This window comes from Trachurus japonicus, chromosome 17 (genome assembly GCF_045865225.1).
Source record: "Trachurus japonicus isolate A0001 chromosome 17, Traja_1.0".
NCBI classification, from domain to species: Eukaryota; Metazoa; Chordata; class Actinopteri; order Carangiformes; family Carangidae; genus Trachurus; species Trachurus japonicus.
Genome location: NC_140923.1, coordinates 14,381,989 through 14,404,051, shown reverse-complemented (window position 1 = coordinate 14,404,051; position 22,063 = coordinate 14,381,989). Strand labels below are relative to the sequence as shown.

The 22,063-nt window shown below is 41.1% G+C and overlaps 1 protein-coding gene across 1 annotated transcript; it reads left to right on the top strand.

The window, feature by feature from the left end:
* The first annotated feature begins 774 nt into the window (after window positions 1–774).
* Window positions 775–11,929, top strand: LOC146970317 (noelin-3-like). Its single transcript, XM_085804267.1, has 6 exons — window positions 775–1,402; window positions 4,483–4,626; window positions 5,957–6,112; window positions 7,224–7,443; window positions 8,486–8,592; window positions 11,224–11,929. Exons 1-6 carry the CDS (start codon window positions 1,334–1,336, stop codon window positions 11,899–11,901), a joined length of 1,374 nt encoding a protein of 457 aa, XP_085660393.1. The 5' UTR covers window positions 775–1,333; the 3' UTR covers window positions 11,902–11,929.
* Window positions 11,930–22,063: the final 10,134 nt, after the last annotated feature.

Below are 22,063 nucleotides of genomic sequence, written 5' to 3'. Positions count from 1 at the left end.
TCATTTAAACAAGTGTTATCAAACAAGAAGATGTAAAGGCTTGAATAAGTCACAACTAGTATATTTAATGTGAAAATGCCTTGAGCTTCTGTTAATTTCAGACCTTAACCAACAGCTCATTAAAAAAAATGTAGACTTTATGATGAGGGAACTTATGTGCTAAGACGATAACTAATTTCTGGGTTGGTAAGGACTCGTTCCTGCAGCACTGTATTGATCCGCTGAACCAAACAATAGAGGCAGATGAATCATTGACAGGGAGTGACCGTGTCTTACATTGTTTAACACAGATATGAATGTAAAGTGAATGTCAATGTGACTGCGTCATTAAAATGAAATGAGATTTAATTGGCCGAGACATAATTGGAGCTCTGATTGGCTGGACCCCTTTCAACACCTGGCAAATGACCAACTTAAGCTTTAGCTACTGATTGTTGATATCCAGTAAGTCAAAACTTATATTAATGATATTTCATTTGGTATTTTGTAATGTAAATCTTTTTTTTTTTCAAATCCAAACTTTTCTTGGCACAGGTGGGCTTCTGTAGGCTACAGACCACTTTAAGTGAGCTAGACAACATTTTTCTTTCTCCTTTTTTAAGTTGGGTGAATTTACCCTTCAATGTTCATAAACATTAAAATAGATCTCTAAAATTAAACACTTCTCTTTTCCAAATCTTGTTCACTCAGAAGAAGAAAAAAAAAACCTTGACATCCTCTCGCGCCCTTTCTCTCTTTCTCTGCGCGTGCACAAAAACGCAGCAGCAGCGGCACCAGCAGCAGCAGCAGCTCCGACCCGACGCCTCTCTACCTTCTTATTTCCCAGTGAATACTGCCAGCTGCAACTTTTGTCACCGCACAGCTGCCGGTGGTTCCTCCTCACGCACATTACGAAGCTGGATTCATTAAAAGTCAAGAGAGAGGCAGCTGGATGATGTCACATCCGTGAAGAAGGCTCCCTATAACCCCTGAACGCGGCTCTGGATTTTCGCTGCATGCATGACCACAAACTTTTTCTACCCCCCTTTTTTCTTTCTTTTTTTTTTTTTCAGTTGCAGTGACGAGAGGTTTCTCCCCGCTGCCCACATGGCATGCGTAACGGGGACGAGTGGATGGATGATGTGCCCCCCTTCTCTTCCTCCTCCTCCTCCTCCTCCTCGTCAGGAAGCCACGGTTTTTACCAGCGCGTAGTGGACGTGGTGGTGGTGGTGGTGCGAGGAGCACAACAGGGGCAGAAACTTGCGTGAAAAGAAAAAAGAAAAAAAAGAAATCTTGTTCCCGTCGCGGCGGAGGAGGCGGAGGAGGAAGCATCGCAGCAGCGGCAGCCGGCAGGATGTGGTCGCTCTCCGTGGTACTGAACCCGCTGCTGTTCCTGCTGCTGTTCGGGTACTGCCCTTCTGTGGTGAGTTTCCCTTAACACTGCCTTTTCTTTTGTTGCTATTTCTCTGAGAAAGACACATACTTTAAGTTCTCGCTCTGCCATGTAACATTAGTGCTGTAAAGTTCACATCATTGGGGATGTAATTAATTAGGGTGGAGCATTGCACAACTGTCTGTGAAGGACCAAAACCCACACAATGAGTCATTTCTGTTTCCTGCCATTGCTGCTTATTTGGTTGATTCTTTGCTATTATAGTATAGTGTAGTCAATATATATAGACTATTGTGATGTAAGCAATAACTGACACTAAGGATATGAAAAAATAATCTGGAATAAAAAAGAAACATACTGAATGTAAAGTAGTGATGGAGGAAGAGGCACCCTCACAGCACTCATGTTTATTGCCTACATCAACCACATAGCACTGATATTGATCCTGGAGTATTGCCAAGCATATAACTCACTTTTAAGGGAGAGTTCAGTCATTGTAAAAAAAAATATATATATATAAATAAATAAATAAAGCTTTGCTGTTGTGGATTACATCCAAATCCCCTCCCAGACGGAAGAAGCAGAGCTAAACATCTTGAATCTTGATACAGGCAAATTGAGACTTAACAGACTTAAAACTGAAACGATCTGTTCGTTTTCTGATGCAGTTCTTTTTCGTGCTGCCTCTGTGTTTCTAAAATGTGAGGTTTGGCAGGATAAAACATTTCCTTTTTCAATTTGAGCTTTCCGAAAACGACAATGCAATTGGGAGCATTATCGCAAATTAGGGGGAGCATCTTGCAGATCACCAAGCCATTTGGACCAGAGCAGTGGTCGATTAGGTTCATCCCAGCCATGCAGAGTGCTCTCCCTGTGCCAGTATGTTGGTTGCAAAGCAAAGCAAAGCAGTGTCTTCCCATAGCATCACCTGGAAAAGTGGTATGCAGAATTTATGTTGCTATAGGGGAAACAGGAAAACGTTGACAGGCTGAGTCTGCGTGCTCCAAACTGTATTCAGATCTGTCAGAAAGTCAAAATGAACGCCCAAAACAAAAGAGGACCCAGCTGTCTGAATTATTTAATGAGAGAAAAACTCTTTGTGCAGAGTTCCCCACAAAAAAAAACCCTAGTTGGAGAGTGCATCTGGCTTGGCTGAGCTACAGATTCATTTTAATATGAGGAAATGTGCAAGTGAAGAAGAGTGGGGGGGGGGAGGATGTGCGTCACTCAAGAGACAGTAGAGAAAGACCGTTTTAACAGATTAGTGAAACTGGCTTCTTTTTAGGAGGCTTTCAAAGCAAAGTAAGGGGAAAAAAAGGGGCTGAGGATGTGTTTTTTCTCCCTCTTTTATCCCATTCAGCTATGATGCTGAGGGAGGCTGATTTCAGCTACAGTCATGGTGCACCAAGCCTTCTAGTCTCCCTAATAATTTCATAGACTACCACAATGTACCAGACATGACCTCCAGATATTTCAGTTCAGCATTACTTTTTCCTCTGCTGCTTCCCTCTGTGCTGCTGAGCTGAGGAGCTCAGAGCAGAAACATACCATGGAATTAAAAAAAAGAGAAGTTGTTATATTCTACTTTCAAGGCTCTAATCAGATAATCGCATTAGGAGCAGCTTTGCATCGGGGCATCGGCAGAATAAGCCTTAATTCCTAGATTACAAACTTTACAAGCAACCAGTAGAAAGGTGGACAAAGATCAAGGCTGCGGTGCTTTGATAATACCAGAAACAATTTCTTTACAATCTGATAACGGTAACGTGAGAGATGAGATGAGCTGGGGAGAAGAATGAAAGCTCAGGAGACTTGAGATCATAGAGCGTGTTTTTAAAAAAAATCTATCTATTTATTTACTGACAGAAAATGTGTCAGAATGCAAAATGTTAAGAAGCAACACGGCAACAATGTAAATAAAATCCTCTATCACAATATGGCATTGAAAGGCATGGGCAAGTGTGTTTTTATAACAATATAAACTAAGCTTGATGTTTTTTTTTTACACCTGCACAAAGCAGACTCTCTGAAAGGTGACAATGATGAGTCAAAGCCGGCTCTTTCTCCTTGGCGTGACGTCTTTGCCTGCTCAGAGGGGACATGATCTTTCATGGCTGATTCCTAACGCTCTTTAAACTGCTCAGGCTGACAGGCAAGGATGAATTGGGCGGAGGAAGGAACGCCCGCACTATAAACAGGGCACTTTCATAATTCTTCTGTCCACCCTCTCCAAAGACTTCAAAAAACATGTTTCACACGTTTTTTTCCTCCCTACAGGTAGAGCATAAAACAGAAATTGTGGCTGGTTTTGTGCCGAAGGGGGGCTGCTGGTAGTGCAGAGGAATTTACCACCACCTCCAGTCAAAGGTTGCCAGTCTTTGGCTTGGAGGCATGTGTTAATTTCCCAGGCCGACATCTCACGGCAGTATTGTTTAAATACTTCCTCTCTTCCTGTGACTGATGGCCATCAACTTTTCCTGCACTACTTGAGGACGCTTTGATCAATATTTGGAGTAAAACTAGTTTTTACTGTGTGCACTCTTTGACAGTGGTTGATGGCGTGGCATTAAAATATGCTGTATTGGCTTGATGGTGCATAACTTAATGTTCTTAAGGTTTTATACTCCGAAGCTGTGGAGCATATTGAATGTAATAAAGAACGGGAAAAGCCCCCCACAAATCAGGTTTATCTGCGTCTTCCAGCAGGACTTTTAGTTAAAGCATTGGAAGGCCTGGTGAGGAGAAACAGAGGAATTTCACCACTTGGGTTATTCATCAAGGCCAGGAAACACTGTTTATTGTTGAAGAGGAAAGTCACTAGAGACCATATACTGTGAGTGGAGGAATATCTTACAGCAAAGGCAGTTTGTTCTTTCAAAGCTCAGACTTTTTATAAGTCAGTGGAATTGGTTGGTGTCAGAGCTTTGGGGGCACGAGGCAGAAAAATGGATGACCCACGAGGGGGTGAAAAAAATAAGGAAACCATAACTACTGTGTGCCGCAATTTCATGATGGCGATGTCATCGGAGTTCACTCTATTTTATGTGTCTCTCTGTAGATGTGTGTGCTGCGTATTTGCCGCCTGTGCCTGACTGTGCTTCTGTATGCAGACCATCAGGCCAAAGGAAGGGTGGCAGGTGTACAGCTCGGCTCAGGATGCAGATGGGCGTTGTATCTGCACAGTGGTGGCACCTGAACAGAATCTGTGCTCCAGAGATGCCAAAGGCAGACAGCTCCGCCAGCTCCTGGAGAAGGTGTGTGCAACACAGCCACACACACACACACACACACATTCCTGTTTATGTAACAACACACACACTCAGTCCCTCTTTCTCTCTCATGCACATTTACAGTAAGCACCTGCATTCATAAAGACATATCACATCGATTTCTATCGTTATTTGTGCTTCTTTGTTGCTCTAATCCTCAGAGAGATTGCACCAGCCAGGTCCATAACCCTATTTTCCACTTCTGCATATATTACATGGGTGACATCATCTGAATGGCTGCTTGTAAAGATGAGAACGCTCTCCATCTCACCTTAACACAACTGGAGTGCAACAAACCACTGAGGGTTAATTCCAGCCTTTGGACTATAGTATTATCAGGGTCTACATGTCTAAGTGGGAATGTTATTTCTGACAGGAAGTGGACTGTTTCTCAGCCTTGGAAGAGTTTTTCCACATCTACCACCATTGGATTTTGTTGTTTTTCTTGTTAAACAAAGCGTTCATTTTGGATTCATCTCATAAAATTAGCTCTGAACACAACAGACAAGATTGTGAACTGAAGTAGAAACATCAAATTTAAAATCAAATCTTAGTTGTTGTTTTTTTTTGCTTTTTTTCCCCCACCATGACAGTGGGGATTTAATGCATTATCTACAAACAAACAAACAAACAAACATACAAGCACGGTACTGGAGTCACTTTCCTAAATTAGTATGCCATATAAGGAAACACTGCTGTAGCCTACATTTTAATGTTGTATGCCAAAGGCTGTTCTCTGTCATTCATTGGGGCCTTTGACACTAATGTACTAAGCTGCCGCAGGGCTTCAGCGAGGCCATTTTAGGATCCCTGCGCCAGAGACAGAAAAGTATGCAGAACACAATGTGTGAGTGTTGTGCCACTTTGCTAGTGATGTGCTCCAGTAATGCTGGTTGGTTGCAATTATAGTCAAAGGGAGAGGAGAGAGGAGGTCATATTTCTTCTTGCTCAGACGCCCAGTAAAACCTTGTGAGCTTTTGTCAAACCAGAGAGAGACACTGTCAGGCCTCTGTGTCACCTCAATGCTTTGAAATACGTCACCAACCCAGCAGATTCCATAGTTTATGATATATTGAAACTACTAAATATACTTTTCAAGACAGATCAACAGTCTCATGTCTGTGTAAAATTAATCTTAAAGCTCTATTCAGCTCACACATGGACGGTTAAGAGACAATCACGTTGGAGGTCAGAGTGTTGATTTATTCCTTGGGACGTTGGAGCATGGCAGGCTACTACGGCTGAACATGGAGGACATTTTAATCCCGCAGTGGATGGAAAAATCAATGCCGCGCTGTTTCATTCTTTTCAAAAGGTGCAGAACATGTCGCAGTCAATCGAGGTGCTGAACCTGCGGACGCAGAGGGACTTTCAGTACATCATGAGGATGGAGAGCCAGATCAAAGGCCTGCGGTCAAAGTTCCGACAGATCGAATCGGACAGGAAGACGCTCGTCAACAAAAACTTTCAGGTATAGTTTTTTGTTTTATGTTTATGCCTGCAAGAGACATCACAGGAGCCGGCGAAAAAGGATTTCTTCTGAAGATGCCTGAGAAGCATCAGAACTGATAAACTTTCATTCCTGACGAGACCGAGTGCAAGTCTGCCACTGTCCGGCCAAGGACAAGGTTGTTTTAAGAGCGAGACGGGATGCGGGGGCAGTGTCCAGCATAGAAAACAGCGGGAGTGACAACACCTCCTGATTGCTTAGTCGAGTAGATTCATTATCTATTTGCTTAAAGGATAAAAGCAGTGACTGAGCAGAATAGTTGAATGAGTTAGAAACTTCAGAAGCACTGTAGTTGCAATGAGAGGAGTCTTCTGCCACATGTGTCCATCTGTTCAGTTTATCTAAGATTCAAATTTACTCTGAAGACATCTGTAAAACAAAAAAGTAAAGAAATTATGAAAGTTGACAGTGAAAGCCAGTTCAAGAAGTGCAGCAGGATAGAGGGTAGAGGGTCTCTACATGATCTGACGTTGTATAATCAACATTGCTTTTACATAACAATAATAAATGGAGCAATTACTATAATAATTATCTCTAGTATCATCTATCAAGCAAATGTGTTTATTCTTACTAGACCCTCTCCTCTTTCCTCCTCCCCTCTGTTTCGTTTCGTTACAGCTCTGTATGCTCTTCATCTAGATAAACTTTTTAATGTAATGGTTTTTTGTGTGTTAGAAAACAAAATTATGCTGTTTTCCCTCAAGCGGTAGTATTTTTTATAATAATGAATTCGTAAGAAGCTGACAAAGAGTTTGCTTTTTGTGCAACACAATTGTGGAACACTTTATTTTTATCAGCTATTGACTCACTCCTATAATAAGATGCAGGTATCACAGTCTCTATTGTATATATTTGGCATTGATCTGCCTATCCCTAGATTCTCATAGTTGTAGAAACGTAATTTTCTTATACAAGTGAAAACAAGCCCGAGAGGTGAGTCGGTTTTCCTGGATAGTACAGTCTGCTTGTTAGTTTGAAACTTCCTGAAACTGCTGCACTGAAAACAAACTCAATCTTTTCTCCAGATTGTGAGAGTTGTTACAGCACCGACGTATTCTTGGTGTTTTTCTAGGAGCTAAAAGGAAAGATGGAGTCCCTGCAGCCGCTCATCCCCGTCCTGGAGCAGTACAAGACAGACGCCAAACTCATCTCTCAGTTCAAAGAGGAGATCAGAAACCTGTCCGCCGTGTTGATGGGCATCCAGGAGGAGATGGGCGCCTACGACTATGAGGAGCTGCAACAGAGGGTCTTAAACCTGGAAAATCGCCTGCGCAACTGTATGAGCAAACTCAGTAAGTCTGCTGCAGGAAAAAATAACAGTGGGGCACGGTCAGCCAAAGACTAGACTATGAAGAAGGATCATCAGGCACTTTTTTTTTTTGCAGCAACCAGCAGATTGGTATTTTAGATACAGAAAAAAGGGACAGAGCAGAGCTGCTTCGAGAAAATATCTACTTATAGTCCCATGAAAAGGTAAATGATGGTAGCATCCATAAGCTTGGTACCGCTAAGTGAAAAAGTGCAACCCGACCCGTGGCTCATAAGAAGTCACAATCAATACATTTATTTCATGTTTGTTTGTTGTTTTCCCTCTCTGAATCCCCCTGATTACTTTTTATAGCCATTTGCGGTCAGACACTGAAAAGCTGTGGTTTTCGTTGCTCCATCCATTTAAGTCAAACTTGAGGCTAATAAGATCAATTCTGCCTCCAGAGCAGCTTTGCCTCTGATAAAGGTTTGCATAACCAAAGCCCCAATTTGCCAACTGCCAGGTTATCAACATTGATGGGGCCTGTCAAAGTGTCAGCCTAAATAGCTAACATGTGAATGCTAATAGGATGTGGCTGGAAATCTGTCTGAGGCGGGCGATGATTACTCGAGCATTCGTTGTGCTTGAGCTTTGATTGAGTAAAATAGCAGTTAAACACTTAATAGGGGAACTTGGAAGCTTAAGTGCAGGTGATAGCCGGCTGTCATTTGGCACAATTAAAGTGTCTGGCAAGATGAATAAAGTGCAGCTCAGACTACTTTCAAAGATCAAACCATATGGGATCAATGTCCGATCGTGTTTTTTTTTTACAAGTTTGTTATATTGTGGCATTTTCTTTCATTATCTGCTGTGATTCTCTAACAGCAGAAAAAAAAGCATGTTGTGGTGCACAGATGCTGCTCACAGAACATCCACAACAAAAAACCCTTTTGATTGAAAAATGAGCCTCTACAGTACCAAAGATTTAAGCACTCCAGCGCTTTGACATCTATTCCAGTTTATTCCAACCGTAACAACATTTTGTGCTGTATGGCCACCAAAGATCTGTGTGATGTGTTTCGCAGCATGTGGCAAGCTGATGAAGATCACTGGGCCGCTGACGGTGAAAACGTCGGGGACCAGATTTGGAGCCTGGATGACCGACCCACAGGCGTCTCCCAAAAACAACCGGGTGAGCCCACTTAATGCGCTTTTCTTTATGTTGCAACACTTTGAAGCTACACTGAGGGGAGTGGGTTTAATAATTTACATACAACTGCATCCCTGCTGTTGTTCAGCTGGTGAAAGATGTTGTTGTGTTAGAACAACACACTCCCTAAAGGTTTTTCATTCATTTAAATGTTTAGAGTTCAAATATAAAACTTCACTCATGGAAACAAAAAGAAAACACATCATGAACCAAATATTGGAAGTCTGCACTTTGTTTTCTCAACACAAGGCTTTCAGTGTTGTACTTTACAGAATCAGTAAAAGCCAGTGTACTGTATAGATCTGTGGCACTTTGTCAATTAAAACATGTTTTTATTTTTTGGTTTACAGAGCATCCAGGGTTATTCATCAGACTAAACTGTGTAGATCCTTGAGACCGAACAAACTTGTTAAACGCATTTGCCTCCCCATAAAAGCATTTGCAAAGCCATTTTTTTAATACTGCAGAGGCCAAGTGGCGGTTTCCCATGCAGTAAATCCACAAACACGCTGCTCCTCTAGTTGAAAATAATAAAAAAAACCAGAGTCTCAGAGAAGAAAAAGCTCTTATTTAGTCAGGCAAAACAACACAGACATTATGTAGGAGTATGTAACTTTCCTCTTTTTGCTTTGAACATTTTCCGTTTTGAAAATGTCTTTCTTAACACGCATGTGTGCTCTCTAATGAACTCGTATTCTTTTTTCATAAAACAATGTCACTGCTCTCAACATGTACCGTCTTAGCCTCCAATCTCTGTATATATTTTGTGTGTGTTTGCTGTGTGTTTGGTGTGTGGTTGTGATGAAAAAGAAAAGAATTAGCATCTTGCCCAGGACTCCCCAGCAGAAAAGATATTGTATCTCAGCAGGACATTCCTGGTTCAATAAAGGACAAAATAGAAATATTACCACCACTATCATCCAGTGTCGTACCATGAAGCAGCAATTTGTACTGCCTCACCCGCCTGCTGGTACACACACACACACACACACACACACACAGACACACACAGTATACCGATACAAAAAGGTAGAAACACACATAGGCCTGGTTCCTTACACTATGAAGTTCAGCTCACTCCGGGTAAAACTGGGTTTCACTGAACTTAAAGGGATAGTTCAACATTTTAGCAAATTGGCCCATTGCCATAATCCCTATAGTCATAGAAGTAGATTTGTTACCTTTAATTGGCTGTGCAAGCTATTTTTAGAACGGCGGAGCAGAGCCGCGAGCTGCTCAGAGCTACACTACAGAGGCTCATGGGATTTCTTGGTTTCCCTCATCAAACTCATCAAATACACAATCCAACAACTCCAAAACGCTCTGGTGGACAAGTTGTGACCTGCACATTCACCACGCTGTGAGATAATAACGTAACGTTACGAGACAGAGTTGTTTTCGAGGTAAATGCAGAGACTGCTAGCTGAAAAACGGCGCCCGACGGGAACGTGCATCAGCAGTTTTGCATGAATTTACCTCTAAAACAACTCTGTCTGGTAACGTTCTGTTATTATCTCATAGCGTGGTGAATGTGCAGGTCACAACTTGTCCACGAGAGCGTTTTGGAGTTGTTGGATTGTGTATTTGAGATGATTTGTGAGTTTGATGAAGGAAATCAAGAAATCCCATGAGCCTCCGTAGCGTAGCTCTGAGCAGCTCGCGGCGCTGTTCCACCGTTCTAAAAATAGCTTGCACCGACAATTAAAGGTAACGAACCCACTCCTATGACTATAGGGATTATGGCAATGGGCCAATTTGCCAAAATGTTGAACTATCCCTTTAACATTGGTCAACCAGTATAACAAACTGATTATCAACTGAGTAGGCCACCTCAGGTGATAATTATGTTGTGTTCATATGCGAACTAGAATTTCTGAATACGTTTTTACTGGAGACATGGGAGCATCACATCGCTCCAATTGTCATTTTGTTCAAGATGTAAAAGCCCTGGAATAGATCCAACTGATCCATAAGAAAATCCGCTGCTCTTTCTTACTCAACACTTTATTGGAAACTCTTTTGTCCAAGTCAGGATCCTTTAGGAGTGAGTATTCCTTGTTTCCAGTGATCTGATTGATCAGGGTTTGATCTGATCCTCTGCTGCGGTGCAGGTTGGTTAGCCATGTTGCAGAAGTCACCATAGTGATTAATTCTACCTAAAGGTGGTTAGACTGTACTGTACTGTACTGTACTGTAGGCCTTATGACACCAGAAAAAACCTGAATTAAGCCTAAACATAGCTGGATACAAGCAGCACGACTCCTTTTCAAAACATTGCTCTGTAGCACCATCAGTGGTCAAAAACTATTCAATATAAATAATTTTAAAAAACTATGAAAAAACCCTAAAAACTCTCTTTTACTAAATAATAATAAAAGCCCTCAAATACTAAAATCCTTCGTCTCACTTAGGAGCTGTATTCTGAGATAATCAATCCAAATTCACTCTGTTTCCAGGGGTGGTTAAAGTTGTCCTTCAGTTCTAGTTGGAAGAGAATAAAAGTCCATCATTCATTGTTTTTTGCTTTAAATAAATGGTCGGCTTTCTCTTTTATTCTGCTTTTTTTTCTGAAAGTCACAGGATTGTTGTGTGTTTGTGTTCATTTGTCACCAGGTCTGGTACATGGACAGCTACACCAACAACAAGATCGTGAAAGAGTACAAATCCGTGGCCGATTTTGTGGCAGGGGTCGAGTCGAGGACGTACAACCTTCCTTTCAAATGGGCCGGGACCAACCACGTGGTGTACAACGGCTCTCTGTACTACAACAAGATGCAGAGCAACATCATAGTGCGGTACAGCTTCGAGACGGGCCGCGTGGTCACGCAGCGGGCTCTGGAGTCGGCGGGCTTCCATAACGTGTACCCCTACACCTGGGGAGGCTTTTCAGACATCGACCTGATGGCGGACGAGCTGGGCCTGTGGGCCGTGTACGCGACCAACCAGAACGCAGGGAACATTGTCATCAGCCAGCTGAACCCCGACACGCTCCAGATCCTCAACACGTGGAACACAGAGTACTCGAAGAGGAACGCCGGCGAGTCTTTTATGATCTGCGGGACGCTCTACATCACTAACTCCCACCTCACCGGCGCCAAAGTGTACTACGCCTACTCCACTAAAACCTCCACCTACGAGTACACAGACATTCCCTTTCACAACCAGTACTTCCACATGTCGATGCTGGACTACAACGCCAGGGACCGCACCCTGTACGGCTGGAACAACGGCCACCAGGTCCTGTTCAACGTTACACTTTTCCACATTATTAAAACAGAGGACACCTCTTAAAGCAAGAGGAACAAGATGGAAACGATGGGGGAAAAAAATGTATGAAACAGATGGTTTCACCTGAATGTTCTGATTAATTCTATTTATTTATTTATTTATTTATTTATTTCATTTCCCTGATTAGTTTTGTGCATTTTATATAAATTAAGTTAATGACATCTCGTTATTTTGCCTGCTGATTCATGGAGAAATTCCCCCAGTGTGGGAATGTGAAACTCTCCATAAAAATAAATGACAGCACAAATTAAGACAAGTTCATTACATTATATGGAACACACTGCAGACGCACATTTTGGACTAAATAATGGCACTTTTACTTAGCAACTTTCAGAAAATCCTGAACAATGAACCGCGGGTAATTTCTGCCGTTCTCCTTTTCTCTCCGAAAATGAAAGCTTTCTCCCCAAAATGAAGTCCTCGTATTTATAATGATTTCCTCTCTCCGTATTGCATTTATTCATGCCTCCCTAATTTATTCATATTTTGACTGTGTTCACTAATTGTTCGTTTTGTTTCCATTCTTCCCCTGCCATTTATTCATCATCATCTGCTAATTTATTCCTGCCTTTCACCAACTCCACTTAGCTTTCAATTTGTCTTTGTACTTTTCCCTTTCAAAAAATTTGACCTTGTACAAGACAATGAGAAATGTGATGAACCATAATGAACCTGTATAGTTATTGCACTTGGCTTTTTTTGTGTCCATGAAGATTCTCAGTCATCCAGGTCATAAGGATATCTGTAAGTACTAAGTCAAAGTACTATGGCCAACAGCGAACTTGGTTGCCTTTAACTTAGTACTTTGAGATATGAGCTTTTTTGTATCTTCAGCAACAGTTTGTATGCCTTATTCAGTGCGGTACGTTCTGTAAGCCCAAGGATAACAGCTCTCGTGCATGAATGTTGGCTATCCTAATAGCATTTTTACTGTAACTGTACATCTGTGTATTTTGTATTTGCACAGCATCCCATTCTCCTGCTCTCTAGCTATAGTTATGGTAAAAAAAAACAAAAAAACAATCAGTTTATACAGACAGCAGTAGATAACTTCAATCATTTGTTTGTGTAAATAAGAAGTTATACATAAGCTAAATAAAAGTATTGTTTTCAATAAAAGCAGTGTTTTTGTGTGTGTTTTGTGTTCGCAGGATGAGACTTTGGTTACTTTCTCTCCTCTGCAGCCAAAAGAGGGAGAAAAAACACTGAAATACGTCAAAAGTGAGGTAACGTCGCACTACGTATAATTTAATGTGAGGTCACAGTGAACTCATAGACATGAGTGCAGTTCTGCCAAAAACTGTCCTCTATAAGCCAGAGTGGCTTTTCTCATTTCCTGCACTGCTTTACCCATTTCACATCACTGCTGCTGTTTCTTAGAGCTTTAATCACATTAGGATATGTGCCTTTTTTCCCCCTGGTTACTCTCAGTGAGGGACAGCATCCTTGTACACTTAATGACAGCAGCTCGTGTTTCAGTTCGCGGTTTTTTTTTTTTTTTTTTTTTACTTTGATCTACTGGGTTTCGACTGTTGACTGTAACTCTTTCTGCTCTACTACTTTAGATTAAAAATGAAAGTTTGTACAATATCAGTCTAAGCAACATGGCACAGCCTTTATTTAATCAGGTATATTGGTTTAAGACAGCGACTTATTTAAACTTTGAGATGCAGATGGATAATAGAGCCTAAAATAAACAACTTTGTGACATGATTAAATTACAAACATACAAAATATAACATTCACTGTCAACATAATTACTTTAGAAGAGAAATGTATAATCTGTTTCCTTTGTACAAACTGAGTGAGTTTATTTGTCGAACAAAAAAAATAACATGTTTCATTATTTTGGAGGAAGGTATTAAGTTACACTGAGATTTCAATTGTAGAGAGTGAGAGAGAGTCAAGTGAGAGGTTTTAGAGGTTTCTGAAAGCAGCAGGTGAAGGCAGCCTATTAAAGTATCTAAAAGTAGTGGCACATGTAGCAGAAAAGCGAGAGTGGTGTGATTTGTGAACAAAAGCTGATTTATTTCAGAGTTTATTAAGCTCCACTAGTTAAGGTGTTTTCTTTGCTGTCTGGAGCAGAGTGAGACATGAATACAGATGACATTAGGAATGTGTGAAATGAGCTTTTAGGTTTGTTTTTAAGCAGGTGACTTGAACTTAAAGAGGGATGCAATGCAGTCTTTATCAAACTCCTATTGCATGGAGTTATTAAAAAAATCCTATATAAATCCTTAATAATTCTAAAAGCCATTGCAGAGATCAATTAAGTGTTAGTGTGGTTGATATAAGGACTGACAAAAAAAAACGTCCATCATGAGATATAAGAGGAGGCATAAATGGGTGCAAACTCATATACCAGATAATAAAGCCATCTTACCAATAATACAGGGGCCATTAACCGCAGGCAGACAGACTCAGAAGTATGAGTTACACCTTTAATTGGCAGCCTGTTAACGACTGACTGAGCTCCTCACTCGGGTGGATGAAAACTGAACGTGTGCGAATTTAACAACAAGAAGACCGAATATAAGAAGTTTCACGTCCTGTCAGAATCCACTCATGCTGAAATAAACATGATAATTAGTGTTAGAAGAAGGAATTAGTGAGATAAGAATCTGACAAGAATTCACTGGCAAACTCTGAGATTTTTCAAACATTCATTTAGTGGGCACATTGAAATCCAAGAATAGAAGTTAATTATGGAGCAAACACACAATTGTCAAGCAGTTATATTTGACCCCATATATTCTTGTAAGGTTAATGAGGGAGGCAATTCTTTTTTACAGTGTAAAAATGTGCAAGTTTCCAAGCAAATTAACGTCAGCGAGTCTGAAAATAAATCTTTACTTCCAAGATCATTATATTGTAAACCACGGCTGGTATAGCGAATGGCGTTGCATATAATAAGACAGTGACTAATAAGCGCCACTATACTGAGGGATTGTTAAAAGAGAAGCTGATTTTTATGACTCTAAACAGACAGACCTTGTTAAGATTCACACTTTTTGCAGTGCTGCTGTGTTGACTCGTGTGTGTGTGTTGACTCATTTTCTGTTGTGCGAGGAGGTGTGATTTCACGGTGTGTGTGTGCGCGATGGCCTTGAGGACTTTTTTTAGCCATCCACTGTTACAGTACACACACACACACATATGCATGCACAAACACACAACAGTGTTGTAAGGACACCAACTGACAGCGTCTGTGCTGAAACTCTCCCCCAGGTTAGATCAGATCAATGCAGGTCAGCCAGACAGGAAGCGTCTCAAAGGTCAGGGAAACAGTCACGCCAACCAAGATATTGATCCCTGGAGGGCGCCGATGTTAAGCACTTTCCCTATGCATTAGACTTGTAGTCAAGACCGCCTGAACCGAGACTAAAACACTACCAAGACCAGAGAGTATCAAGACCAAGACCAAGACCAAGACCAAGACCAAGACCAGTTGAGCTCAAGACCAAGACCGAGAACGAGACCAAAAAAAACTAGTTACACCATATTTTGCTATTCCGCATGAGTTGTAGAACGCGAGAGGACGAGTGCCAACACGTCTGTGTCACAAAATACATTTTTGGTACCACTTGAAGGGGGCGCATAAATAGTGATATTCAAAAAAGAAAAAGCATGCCTGAATGGATATTGTAGGCTATACAAATCCCTTCGAGACCATTCTGACAGTCCGAGACATTGCGAGATCGAGAGACACGAGACCGAGACAAGACAGAGACCAAACACTGTCGAGACCGAGACGAGACCAAGACCACTTTTTTGTGGTCTTGGTCTCGTTTCGTCTCGTCTCGTGTCTCTCATGTCTTGAGACCAAAAAGACTCAAGAACTTGTGGTATATTTCGATGTTGATGCTGATGAAAAGATGACCACTCTTGACACGTCTTCTTTGTAGATGGTAAAAATAGTTTATTACAAAAAAGATACAGTGTCAAACAGCCGAATCCTTGAGAAGCCTCCGGAACCAAATTTGAGACCTCTCACTCTTGACCAAAAGTCCAGACCTTATATACTCTAAAACTCCACCTCTCTAAACAGAAGAATGTAGGTGACCAGGATGGTCACAAACTAAGACAAAACCTAACATGTCTAAATTACCCTCTGGTATTTACAGTAACATTTTGACCAATCAGTTACCCCTTTAGGCTAACTAAAGCATAGATAAAACAGACCAAATACCAATGTCCAGCAAAAGTGACCTAACGTAAACATCAGTGTTTAGTCTAAACAAAGCCTTGTTTCATATTATACCAGTCATTTACCTTCAGGCAGATAAAGGACACACCTGGAGATGAAAGACATTTCTAAAGATAAAAGTAAAGAATTTAAAGTGGATTATATACTTCAGATTATATACTGAACCACAAAAGTAACCCTCAGGTTACATTACTTACAAAAGAGGAGGTAGAAAATACACTACAAACTACAAGTCTACTATGCATCAAGTCGTACGCCTCTGTCAGCATCGTGCAGCACTGAATTCTTGAATTAATAAAAACCTTCAAGCATGGTACAAGTGTGACAGTCGCACAGCAGATGCCAGAGTTGTGGTGAATCTCTAAAGGAGATGAAACCAATACTGTAACATGGTAGAGTACCATCTCCTTCAAGCAAGAGCGCTCTGAACCGCAACCCTGCCAACCCACTGACTCCGCCACTGGCCAACATTTTTTTCTATTATTAGTCTACTCGATTCAGTGGAGCACACTCATATTCACTCGTGTTTCACTTCTTTATTCAAGTGATTGCTTTTGTTCAACACACTCTTATTCAGTTGAGTTTTTCCCCTTCTCACTGATACAGAGAACAGAGAGTTTTCTGTGTGGATCCACATAGAAATGAGACAGCACAGCATAGGCAAGAAAAAAAACATAACAAAAAGAAAAAAACACCATGTTCTTGAGAATCTGTGGTTACTCCCATGTTTTCCCACTTAAAATCACTGATCCACTACATCTCAAACACAATTCTGCACCGGAGCCACTTCATATTTCTCAGAGTGTCCTTTTTTTTTTTTTTTAAATGTCTCATTAGTGCCAAGTCTTGAAGCAGCACAATGGGGCCCATGCACCGTGAGGCTGTAACACTTATAATGTCATCCGGCTGCTAGTATTAATCAAAACTCACACCACCACCCACAAATATTGAACCAAAGTGGATATTATGTACTCTAATTTAATTAATTTTTACAATTTTATTCATAATTCTTTAATAAGGCAGCTGGTTTCCTGAGAAGCCCTCACATAAAGAAGCCTACTGATGTGTCATCACTGGAAAAAAAAAAAACCTCTTGTAGTGTTAACACCTGCGATTGCACACGTCAACATTAATTCTGCTTGTGCATGAATTAGCAAATCTGTGTAGTTAGATGTTATGGGTATGGTACTGTGGTTGTCATCTAATATAATACAGCATGTCATAGATGCAATAACAGAATGTGATGCACAGCAAATGAAATCAATTGAGTTAAACATTTAAAGAGGAAGCTAGTGACAAGTTCAAAGCCGACAACAACAACAAAACTGAACAGTGATGGGGTGTTAACATTAAGGATAATCCCGTTCCCCGTTCATTGGATTTGTGTTGCTAGGTAACAGCTTGGGGTTTCATTTTATTTCCTGTCAGCTTTTGATATTAACAAACACCGTAACAGGAAATAAAACCAGACCCAAATTAGGCTGCTGACTTGTGAAGCAGTCTACAGAATTGAAACAGAGGCAGCATTTACTGTAACGCTCGCTGCAACTTTCCAGCTGCAAGCCAACCCATCACCAAAATGTAATTACTGTGGTCCATTTGATGCCGTCCACCGGAAACCTTTATTTATCATTATTACAGCATAAGCATTAACATCTGTTGACTAAAAATGTGGATGACTTTAGCTGTCAGCTCAGCTTTGCCAGGACGGAACGGAAGAAAGGAGTTTCTGAGTTTGAGCTGAATTACAAAGTCTGTGTATGATAATAAACGATAACATGTGAGCCTACAAATCATCCTGACAGCTGGGAAATAATGCTTTAAAAGCGTGGGAGATCAAGCCGTGTCACCTTAAAAAAATCAAATTGTGTTTGTTAAGATCATATTCACGCATTTCTTTGCCGGATTTTACACAACCACAAGAGACAGGAAACACAGAAGTGTAATAAAAGCAGGGAGATATTTCCACTTTGATATGGATGTAGGGGGGGAAAAATGGGGGGGGGGGACAAACAGAAAAATTGACATTCAATAGTTTTTTGTTGTTGTTGTTTTTTCAAAAGCAGTTTTTCAGTTCCCGTGCCAATTTCCACCTTGGGTGAGAAAAGAAAACATCAATTCAGTTTCGATTGTGTCAGGTGTTTTCTTATGCAACCGAGGCACGTTCGAGGGCAGTGGAAAACAGTTTGAGCTCAAGATAGAGCTGCAGACTGATGTCTCTAAAACAAGTCAACTGTGGTGATTGAAGTCATTAAAGTTAACTGCTATTGGCGGAAGAGAACACTTAGACTTTACATTTAAAGCAGGACTATAACAAGACAAGATTTAGTCTCTATCAGGGGCCTGAGTAAAAGTGGAAATTTTATTGTGATTGCTGTAATACTTTAGCAAATGATACTGTTGCCTTTAGAATGAGAATGGACTGATTCGGGTTCAGTATAATGTTGTTTTTGGTAGTAAAATCCTAATAAATTTGAACATTTATTACAGTTTTTAGTATCTATAAAGGTGGAGTGCATGGAGTTGCCTCTAACAGAGAAATTACAGAATAGAGTTTACATAAAAGCATGTAAGTGGTAATTTAAAAGAGAAAATTGTATTTTGAAGTCTTTTCTATTGTGTAACTCGCAAATAGAGAAGGTTGCACTGTATTGTGTGGGCACGAGGCCCAGTAACTGTCAATAGCTCATCTTATTTATGGTTTTGGCTTTTACATTTTTCATTAAAGCAGAAGTAAGCGATCCGGTTGTTTTGGCTAATGCTGCGTTCCAGGCAGGCTTTTGAAACCGTAAATTACAGCTTCAAGTCACGACTTACGACTTTGTAGCGTACCAGGCAACCCACTCGTGTTTTTCCGACCTGTTTTACCTGTGAAAGTCACTATAACGGCCACTCGTAACTTCCGACCCGTGAACTCGTACCAGATCGAACTGGTACGACTTCACAGGTCGGAAAAACACGAGTTACGGGCTGCCTTGAACGCACCATAACGTCTTGTCAGCCGATGGAGTTAGCAGCCCCCGTCCTTGTCCCTACATCACCACATTCACGCACATCCCTTGGCTGCACACACAGCCCTTCATGCCGTTCTCTCTCCTCATTGGATAAAACTTGTAGGATACAAGAAAAGTTTTCTCCTCGGCTCAGAGCAGAGCAGAGTGACTGACAGACCCGTGTTTCGGTCCAAACACTCTATGTAAGTGATTGCTGTCGGAAGATATAACTATTTAAGACTTATATTAAAGCAGATATCAGTGGAATGTTTTTGTTAATATAAGTCCTAAATAGTCCTATTTTCCGTCAGCAATCACTTACATGAAGTATTTCAGCCTAAACACGAGTCTCTCCGTCACTCTGCTCTGCTGTAACCCGAGGAGAAAATTTTCCTTGTGGGATACAAGTGTTATCCAATGAGGGGAGAGAACGGCATGAAGGGCTGTGTGTGCAGCCAAGGGATGCGCGTGAATGTGGTGACGTAGCACGAGGACCAATTGATGCCTGACAAGGGCGGGGGCTGCTAACTCATGGTGCGTTCAAGGAAACTCGTACTTTGTGTTTTTCCTTCCTGTGAAGTCATACCAGTTCGATCTGGTACGAGTTCACGGGTCGGAAGTTACGAGTGGCCGTTATAGGGAACTTTCACAGACAACAGGACGGTAAAAACACGAGCTACGGGTTACCTGGAACGCTACCAAGTCGTAGTTGTGACTTGAAGCTGTAACTTACGGTTTCAAAAGCCTGCCTTGAACACAGCATTAGCCGAAATGGCCGTGCCACTGATATCTGCTTTAACACAAAAATATCGCTTACTTCTGCTTTAACTATGCTACAGTTTTACCTTAATTAAACAGCTTCAGAGTAATTGAGATGGTTAAATAAATGACTTGTAACTTGTAACAGGGAGAATGGAGGAGTCTCTTGGCCTCCGACCTGATATCCCAGCTCTCGTCTCGGCGGCACCACAACACAAAATGCGCCCCATAATCTCTTGTTTATGAAAGATAAGACTACATATACACATTGTAACGTGTCAATAATAAATGACGTTAACCACCGCTCCATTGATTGCTTTCTCGCCGTCTTAGTTAAAAACAAATGCACATGTTCTGGAGGAGGGTTAGAAAAACGGCGGAAAAGTAACTGGAATTGCATAGTTCGCCTTTAAGGCCATGAAGAGACAAATCCTTTTTTTCCTCCTTACAATCATTTAGCTCTACTGTATAGAAAAAAATCTGTCACATTTCAGTGTCTATCAGTTGACAAGTCTATAAATACTCAATCACAAAGACAAAACAAACCCGAATGACTGTCAACTAAGTTCTCATCACAAACATTAGTTGTTGCGGTTGTTTGCCACTCAACTCGTGAAAAATACCTGACACTGAGGACAGGATGGAAGGCATCCCACTTTGAACATACACAGACTTCAAATCAAAGAGTTGTCATCCCTCCTGTTACATCCGGCTTTTCTAAACATACATCCAACAGGTGTGGTACTAAGATGTTATCAGTTATAGACTAGATAAAATCAATTGTGCTGAATCTATGTACGCTGTATCTGAATAACTACCATACAAATTTTCATTTGTATGCAGGCTTTTCCCTGGGTTTTTTTTTTTTAGATCAAGTTTGCAATAGCCTTTACAGTAGGGGGGGCACATCTTGATAGGATTACTATATTGCCACGCCCTCTATTAAATCTGAAAGGAGGCTCCCATATGCTTGTGTTTTACACTGCTGACTTGTATCATCAGAACGGACATGGCCTGGGATTTTCTGCCTCCTTTGTGACATGTGTCTACAGTGAAGTAATGGAGTTGTGCACTCAAAAGACACTACATCTGAACGGTTCTCCCATGCACGAATACACGTTTCAACAAAGGTGGTGGCAAAAATCACCCAGGCAGCTCGCCCTTGCCTTAGATAGGTAGGGAAACACCATGGTATGAGGATGATTGTTTTCTGTCTTCTCTAAGAAGTTCCCTACTCTACCTTTAAATAGTATTTTTTGTGGCTTTCAGTCCAGCTTTTTTGCATTTTTTTCTGATTATGCTCTGAAAATCCTAAATTCAGAGTAGAGGGTATCTCTTATCTTGGTTCTCTACAAAATATTCTTCGTCAGTGGTTCGGTCTTAGCATTAACTCAAACTGTCTTTCCCAAGCAAGTTTGACAACCACCTCTGGAAATAGTAATGCTGCTTTTACATTGTAATGCTTTGTCTATATCTGTTTGTAAACACCACAGGCCAATCCACTTTGTATTAACAATGATTTGATTATAAATGTCGGCACCAAAATTCTGCACGGATCCCACTTTAACTGAATTATAACAGTTGGAGACAGTTGTATCCCTCACGGAGCAAATGGTTTCTAACTTTTAATGCATGAGTCACCACAGTTTGAAATCGGCTCACTAGTCGGTCTTCAAAGTTTCAGACATGCTGTAACAAATAGGAGCACACAACACACATTAAAAGATACAGAACAGCAGCAACATTTCTGTAGATTCTGTACAACACCTCCTCTCATTTCTCCACAACAACCCTCTGTAATTCCTCCAACAGCAATTATTGACAAAAAAAAAAAAAAAAACATGTACTTGTAAGCAGAGAAAATGTCACATCCCTCCAAGCTGTTTCAGATGATCAAAGTTACTGTAACTTCTGTGCTGTCCACACCAGACCAAATTGCTGCGCCCCCAAGGCGAGAATTACCATCTGAGATTTGTGGATGTTTCATGGAGGAGGATAAAATAGAGGAAGAGGGATAACTTGCGCTTCCTTGTGCTGAATTTATTTTAGTTTTTTTTTTTTGTGAGACCATAACTTCTGACGTTTCTGTCAATGGGTGGGAACAGAAGCAGAGGGCTTAGATACGAAGATAGTGTGAGATCTTTGTCCTTCACGCCGCCGCCGCTTCTCACCGACCGTGTTCATTTTGAATGTCACTTGTTCTCAG